The sequence below is a fragment of the Ceratotherium simum genome, chromosome 28, assembly GCF_057802395.1.
Source record: "Ceratotherium simum simum isolate JZ-2026a chromosome 28, ASM5780239v1, whole genome shotgun sequence".
NCBI lineage: Eukaryota > Metazoa > Chordata > Mammalia > Perissodactyla > Rhinocerotidae > Ceratotherium > Ceratotherium simum.
This window is the reverse complement of record NC_141927.1, coordinates 16,631,618-16,639,705: the sequence shown is the minus strand read 5'-3', so window position 1 is coordinate 16,639,705 and position 8,088 is coordinate 16,631,618. Positions and strand designations below refer to the sequence as shown.

Genomic DNA, 8,088 nt, shown 5'->3' with positions numbered 1-8,088 from the left:
ACTGTCTTTCCCCAGCCAGATGACAGCATTCCATCAGAGGCTTAGTGTTCCAGGAGTTCCTGGAGAATTCAGAGCTGTAGTGAGGAACTGACTCAGCAGGGCTCTTTAGACAAATCCCCTTTCCCCAAATGCATTAGAGGAATGGGGAGGCCAACATTTGGGTCCCGCGCAGAATGTAGATAATGTGCACTATTGAATACATGTCAATTCCTCTTCTCCACGTGCTGTTCCCTGCCAGCGAGGGTCAAATTAAAGACTAGAAAACAATGTTGGTTCTGGGTTGGGCAGTTCCCAACTGCTCTTCGTGGCCTCCCCCTCACCTAACTCAGGTTTGAAAGTAGGGAAAGGCTGGCCTTCCTTTTGGATATGCTTCACAAAAAGTATTTGTCCTACCAGCCTGCCCTGCTTTCCTTTTCTCTCCATCAGAAACAGAATTTCGACCATTCGTGTCATCCTGCGGATGGAAAGCCAGATGAGGACAGTACATCCAGAAGGGCCCTAACAACACACACTTGTGACCTGGCCTTGAGATGGGATTGAGACTTTCTTTGTAGCTTGTTAGCCTTTTCCATCAGCAGAGGTATCTACTACATTAGGACAGATCTAACCTTGGCCGCGGTCAAACATAGACCTTAGTTATTGTGGTAACACAAGGCAGCCAGTGTTTATTGGGGAGGCAGGAGTGAGGAGAGGGAAGAGCTTGTAACAGACTGAAGAGGCACCACCTCCCTCAAACTACCTGTCCAGAGAAACACCAAAGACACGCACCTGCCTTTCCAGCTCTGCCCAGGACAGAGGACTGCTTCCTCCAAATCGCTCTCAACAGCCAGGATTCTATGAACTGTTTGGGCTTCTGGACCAAAGGTGGGAACAAAGTGCTTAATTTCCACCTTGAAATTGCAGTTATTTTCCTCCTGCTCACAACTTTATGAGCATCAAATCCAAAACTGACTTTTCCTCTAGGTCTTGATAAATTGTTACAGACAAGAAGTGCTGGCAGATACTTTCTATCCCCATGTATCTCACAGTGGCACATACTTTCTACACCCTTTTCTGTGTATCTAAATCTAGTTATTTTCTTTCTGTCCACCTTCTACCACTCCCCCCATTTCAACCCCACCCTTCTAGTCCTACTCAACCAAGATTCACTGTATTACATTATTGAACAATGCCACGTCACTCCTCTCTCCTAACCCCATTTAAGCCTCTTTCAGGATGGGTTCCTGTCTTTTTGTATCCTCTGCAGAGCCTAAAGGGCATTTAATACTAGCTTGCTAACTGATTTTCAATGACTGCTGTCCACTTGTCATAAAATTCTAAGAATCACAATTCTCTAAAGGCACTAAAACAGAGCACTTCCCAATCATGCAAAACTCTTTAAACTGATTTAAAGCTTTTAGCAGAACCTCAAAATACCTGAAGACTGCATGAAATAAGGTGAGATTATGGAAGCCATGATCTGCGTTACCACTTTTGAGCCTACAGCAACATGGTATGAGGTAAGATAAAGAGAGAGTGCATAACCTGCTTAACTTTCAAAGCCAGCACTTTAAGCATTATAGGTACGCATACGACATTTAGAAGCCTGGCCACTGAGTTACAAATGAGTCATGCTAAAAAAGATGCATTTATGGTCTTATTTTTTTAATCCATTTAGCAGTTAATAAGAATTAAATAAAATAGAGAACGTGCATTAAGTGGTCTTTATTGATGTTTCACATTCAGTTATTTTCATTATCAGCTCTTCAGTTAATTGTATAAGTATGATAAGTTATTTTCTATTTGCTGTGGGAATTTAAATGTAAAATAAATACAAAATACATTTGTGGCTTAATGGACACTCAATGAAGCACTTTTTTTCCTGAGGTATTCCTTTCAGTCTGGTCTTCTCCCAGATCTTTCTTTTTACTTCCCCTAGGAAAAGTCTATTAAACCACACAATGGATCTGGAACCGATGAACTTGAGTTTTAATGACATTAGACGAATTTTTTGATCTCATCATACAATACCAATACAAAAGCACCGCCCATGCCTCTCAACACATTGGACCAGGCACCTTTGAAGAAAGCCTTGGGTCCTTCATCTTTCGCAATCTTCCTCCAGCAGTCCACTGTCCCGGTGTACATAATATCCGCTGTGGAAACAAATGCTGGTAAGGGCTCCACAATTCTGGAGGAAAGAGACTTTTCCTCTGAAAGACATCTCCACACAGTGTTATACTCGTAAGGTCCCTTGAGCTCTAAGCCCCAGCTCCATGCAACCTTCAACTGGACATCCCCTTCCCTGCATAACTCTTAGGCAGGCTCTCGTCATTCCTACTCCCTTAACTCAAGATCAAGCGAAGAACTGGGGCAATTAACCAGCTAGTCCACAGATCGCCAAACTGTGAAAAGGAAGGGAGCAGGGTGCAGTGGGAGTGTTAAGCTACATGGACCCCTTTTTAATGGATGAGAAAATTGAGGCCTAGTCTGAGGTGATACTGCCCAAGATTACACAGTTAAAATAAAGAGGTACAACTATTAGGTTGAACCACATGAAGCTAATAATATTTGACTATTTTTGACTTTAAAAATGGCAATTTCATATGTTTCAACCTAGGGAAGCCAAAGCTTTTTCAGCTGCAACAGACCACTTCAGGCTCTCTCTCACCCCGCTAAATTACCCTCTCCCACTAACACGTGTAATAACTAGATCAGAGAAGTAAGAATTATTTTTAAATAAGCTAGCTAGTTACTTCAATTCTTTCCCCTTGTTTCTGCACCGAGGCTCTAAGGGCAAAGCGCCTAAGGCCTCCATCATGCTAGATACCTAGTTAAGTTCACCTCTAAATATCCCATTTTTGACGTTCTTATCATCTCTTTGATAAAAACAAAAAAATTCTCTAAAGGAATAGTTGAGAACATTAGGGAGGAATTAATTATAATCTTTCTTTCTTATCACATAATTTTAACAACTCAGAAGAGTGAAAACTGAAAAGAGCACTGAATTGTGTTCTCCTTGGGCAGAAAAATAAGACTGAGCCCAGCCGGCCGCAGACTTACCCCCTTTCCGGCCGGACTGCATCATCATCCTACGGCGGACAGTGTCAAAGGGGTAGGACACCAGCCCTGCCACCGCCGTCACGGTCTGGGCGATCATCCAGCTCACGATAATGTGCACATTCTTGGGGTCAGGCAGCATCCCTGCGAGCAGAGCCAAGAGGCCAAAGGGCTGTGAAGTAACTCCTCTCAGCAGCTCGGCAAAAAGCAAGCAGGGCTGGAGAAGAGGCTACCGCACCTCCAACTTCATGCCCACCCTTCCGGAAGAACCCGCCCCTTGGGGGGTGCCTCACAAACAACCAGGCAGCCAAGAGAACTTGCTGGCTGCCCTCTCTGGATCCAGGGAAGCCAGAGTCCTGCCCAGTGTACAGGGCATGTTGAAGCGGCTCCAAGTTAAACTCAGTAACTGATAGAGCTGTGGCAAGAGGGGGCTAGGCTCCCCCTTCTTCCTCTCTGCATCACTCAAGGCCAGAGTTATTTCAGTAGAGGACAGACAAGGAGGACCCGTTAGCTATTTAGCCACACCACACCACCTCCTCATTCAGCAGCCTCAGTTTAGCCCAGGGACTAGAATAAAAACAAGATTAACAAATATCAAGTCCTTTGTGAGTTACAGATCCCTCAGGATCCTCTCTGCGCACACCCTCCTCCTCCCCACTCTGCACCCCCGACACCCGTCTCTCACCCTTGGCAGTGTCATAGACCCCGAAGTAGGCAGCTCTGTAGATAATGATGCCCTGGACGGACACGTTGAAGCCCTGATAGAGACCCCTCAGGCCGTCAGACTTGAAGATCTTGACAAGACAGTTGCCCAGGCCACTGAACTCACGCTGGGCGGCCCCCTTGCCCACGTCGGCAGCCAACCTGGTCCTAGCAAAGTCCAGCGGGTAGACAAAGCAGAGGGAGGTGGCCCCAGCGGCCCCACCGGAAGCCAGGTTACCGGCAAAATAGCGCCAGAACTGCTTATGGCGGTCCACGCCCCCCAGGAAGATCTGCTTGTACTTGTCCTTGAAGGCGAAGTTGAGAGCTTGGGTGGGGAAGTACCGGATCACGTTGGCCAGGTTGCCCCTCCAGAAGGACAGAAAGCCCTGCTCCTTAGGGATTCTCACCACGCAATCAATGATCCCTTTGTACTGCTTCTCAGCAGTGATCTGCTTGCTGGCATGCTGGACCTGTGGGGGGAGGCGGGGGAGGAGTTTGGTGGCAGAGGACGGGCAGAACAGAGGGAGGAAGAAAGAGGACAGGAGAAAAAGAAGGTTTGCACTTCCTTGATTCCTTTTTTAAAAAAATGTATGGGGGAGTCAAACGGATATTGAATAAAAGTAAATAAATATGTTAGCTACTTGGATACCAAGCCAAAAAAGTCCAATTTTGCCTCAATTATCAGGGCATTGGAGAGATGTTCTGCCCCAAATAAATGGAAAAGGTGATTTCACTGTGTAAAGAGAGCCATTTATTTATTGCATTGTCCGGTGCCAGAACCATACTAGGGGGTCACTGGGAGATAGAGATGATTCAAGATCTCTGCCCCAAGGGCACCTGCTCTGGGTTAATAGACATGACAGGCAGGAGATGACGAGTCCTCAGTCTCACTCTAGTCTCCCTGGAGACCAGATCTCCGGGCAGTAGATGTTCTAACAGAAGAAAGAGAATAAATCCACCAGGCATTACAGCCTCAATTTTTTCAAGCAGATTATCCAAGTAATCCATTATTGAGGGGTTTGTTGCTGCTATGAGCAATTTGTTGGGGTTTTTCTTGTTATTGATAATTGACTCCCAAATTGGGGAGGCCCAGTTCCTCACTGAGAGGCCCTTGCCTTTTGGGCAAGTGGAGAGAAACAGGATAGGTGGGATGATGAGGATAAGCCATTCAGAGACCAGGCTGAGGAGGAAAAGATTTGGGGACAGATTGAGTGAGGCCATCAGCGTTCATTCCGAAAATTGCTTTTCTTCATCTGTAAAACGGGGAAAATAACTCCTATCTTCCAGAGGTTATATAAAGATGAATGAAATAATATATAGGCCAGCCTATAGCATAGTGCATGGGACACAGTAAGCGAGTTCTGGAGTAATCATTATTTTGAGGTTTTTATTGTAAAAGGTGGATGCAGGTAAGAGAGTGCAAGGGACACTGCAAATCAAAAGGTGAGGCCGACCTAAGAGGCCTAAGTGGAAGGCCAGTGCTGTCCCGGGAGCAGGATCTGGCTGGCTGTGACCTACTCCGGGTGGGTTTCCATATATAGACACCCGAACGCGGGGCGCCACCCGACACCAGGAATCTGCTACTGACGCTGGACCCGTCTACGCAGAGGGCACCTTCCCCTCTGCGCAGGCCGGGCGCCGGCGCCTGTGGCCTAGCGCCGATGTCCGCGGCCCCCGCCCGGCCGCGGCTCGCCCGCGCCCCGCGCGCCCTGCCGCCCGCGCCCCCTCGCCGCGCGCGCGCCGCCCCGGGCCCCACCTGCAGCAGCAGTTTGACCCTCTCGATGGGGGCCACCGCGGTCTTGGAGACGGCAGCGGCGACGCCGCCGGCCAGGAAGTCCTTGAGGAAGCTCCACGCTTGATCACTCATGGTGACAGCCGGGCGCACACAGCCTCCGGGAGCCGCGCTCTCGCTCTCGCCTCCGCCCGGCCAGGCACCGCCACCCCGCCTCCGTCCCTGCGCCTCGCGAAGGGGCCGGTCGCCTCGCCCCGCAGCCCTCCTTATATGCCCCGCGCAGCGTCTCGCGAGAGGAGGAGGGACCCCGGGGCTGGGCGCGCGGTGCGCATTGGCTGGGCAGGTGCTGGGACCCCCCCCTCGCGGTCCCCCTCCTCGGCAGAGGGCATCGGGGGCGAAGGCGCTTCCGGGAGGCAGGGGTGGGCCGGGGGCTGTGCCTTCAGCTTGGGACGTTTAAAGGGCAAATTCATGTTATCTGTCCCGGGAGCAGAGGGAACACCGTGTCTCTGCAGCATGTGGGCAGCTGTATTTATAGCACCAGAAGGCTTAGGCTGGGGCCGACCTGGAGACAGAAGCTTTCTGTAACCTCGGGCCTGCACGGGACCCGCTCTTGCCAAGGGATTTCAGGCTCTTTTTTCTTCTGCCTTGGAACTTTGTCCCTCACCAGAGCTCCTGGCCTGGATTTGGGCCTCCTCAGAGCTGTGCGCTCTCACAAATCATTAAGATCCTCCGAAATAAATTCTAACGTCACTTGATGCTGTGATTACCTCGTATAACCTGACAACCTGCTGAATCCCCTCTTCTCTCATTCAATCGTTCAGTCATTCATCCTGCTATCAAATAGTTATGTGCCTGGCACTCATTGCCACCAGGAAGGGCCAAGGGCAGGGGGCCACTAGGTGAATACTTTTTTTAGCAAGTTGTGTGTGTGTGTGCATGTGCGTGTGTGTGTGTGTGTGTGTTGCTTTTCTGTTAGGTCAGCCTGTTACCCCATGACACACAGCCTGATGACTCCAAGAACAGGGACCTTAGAGGACACTTCTTTTGTAAGTCCCTTAAGGGCTTAATGTGCCACTCTTCTCTCCATGGAATCTCAGCAGGTATTCTGGGCAGAATGTACTCCGGCAGCTGGTGGCTGCTTGAGGGTCAGTGCTGCTCACTTCCCCATCGGAGTAGCTGGGTGACCAGGATGTTAAGAAAGACAAGGTGGAATCCTTGGCTGTATTTGCCTGTTTTTAATAGGCACCTGGGGTTGGGGAGACATATGCTATCTAGTCCTAAGAAATCAATGCAATTATTATTATTATTAAATATATTTCTATGAGCTTTGATTTTCCTATTTTTTTAGGCAGTTAATATACAAGTATTCAAATACAGCTTTTCCTTCCCCTAGAATGATTACATTAGTTTTTAACTCTAAACTCTTTACGCTACTCAATTCTCTTCCCATGTTTATGTTCTTTTTTACATTTGACAAAGTTTATTCATTTTTTTCACAAGCTTGCTGATGAATGCAGACATCGTGTTAGGTGTTTATGGAGCTGCAGCTGTGTGTCACCTTGGGTCTGGAGACTTCAGTAGAGCAGAGGTCACTAGTTTGGAGCCAGGACCACAAAAGGTATGCATTTATCTGAGTTTGGAAATCCAAGTGAGCAGTGTGAAAGCTTACAAAGTACAAATTTACCAAGGTCAGAGCAGGCAGAAGGTCAAGAATTCAGGATGAACAGAAAAGCCATTTATGCATTCAGTCAACTAACACTTGAGCACTTATTATGTACCAGGAACAAAGTTTGGCCCCGTAGATTCAATATAAGGAAGATATGGCTCAGTCCGCAAGAAACTTACTGTTTAGCAGTGGACGTATTTGTTGCTGTTCAGCTTTATTTATTATAGCTTCACATATAGATTTCCATGGGTCAACATAATCCACATATTAGCCATTTTTAATTATAATAGTATACTGTATTCCATCCTGTTAATATACAGCAGTTGCCTAAACCATTTTCCTTTTAATTGTGCATTAGAGATGTTTATTATTTTTATTATGAAAAATAATGCTGCTATATAATACTTTGCACAAATTTCATTTTCTCCTTTAAGTTTTTTCCTTCTCGTATATTCCCAAAATGGAATGGATAGATTGAATGTTTTAAAAGCCTTTTAGCTCCTGCTGCATATTGAGAAATGGCTCTTCGTGTTCGTTGTGGCATTATTCACAACAGCCAAGACTTGGAAACAACCTAAGTGCCCATCAAGGGAGGAACGGATAAAGAAGATGTGATGTGTATACACAATGGAATACTTACTCAGCTATAATAAAAGATGAAATCTTGCCGTTTGTGACAACACGGATGGACCTTGATGAGGATGTTACACTAAGTGGAATAAGTCAGACGGAGAAAGTCAAATACCATATGATTACATTCATAAGTGGAAGGTTAAAAACAACAACAACAAACAAACATATAGACACAGAGATTAGATTGGTGGTTACCAGAGGGGAAGATAGGAGGGAGGAGGGTGAAAGGGGTAGTAGGGCACATGTGTACGATGATGGATGGTAATTAGTCTTTGGATGGTGAACACATGAGGTAGTCTACACAGAAATTGACATA

At 47.1% G+C, this 8,088-nt stretch overlaps 1 protein-coding gene across 1 annotated transcript; it reads right to left on the bottom strand.

Annotated features, from left to right (window-relative positions):
• Positions 1-1,689: 1,689 nt before the first annotated feature.
• On the bottom strand, positions 1,690-5,695 carry SLC25A4 (solute carrier family 25 member 4). The gene is made up of 4 exons (XM_004428741.3): positions 5,498-5,695; positions 3,725-4,211; positions 3,043-3,183; positions 1,690-2,135 (listed from the first exon to the last, which is right to left on the bottom strand). Exons 1-4 carry the CDS (start codon positions 5,606-5,608, stop codon positions 1,978-1,980), a joined length of 897 nt encoding a protein of 298 aa, XP_004428798.1. The 5' UTR covers positions 5,609-5,695; the 3' UTR covers positions 1,690-1,977.
• Between the last annotated feature and the right edge of the window lie 2,393 nt (positions 5,696-8,088).

Coding starts and splice junctions, on each gene's coding strand:
- SLC25A4 (XM_004428741.3), bottom strand. CDS start 5,608: ATGAGTGATCAAGCGTGGAGCTTCCTCAAGGACTTCCTGGCCGGCGGC. Junction 4,212..5,497: donor GGGTCAAACTGCTGCTGCAG/GTGGGGCCCGGG, acceptor CTCCCCCCACAG/GTCCAGCATGCCAGCAAGCA. Junction 2,136..3,042: donor GCAGTCCGGCCGGAAAGGGG/GTAAGTCTGCGG, acceptor TTGTTTCCACAG/CGGATATTATGTACACCGGG.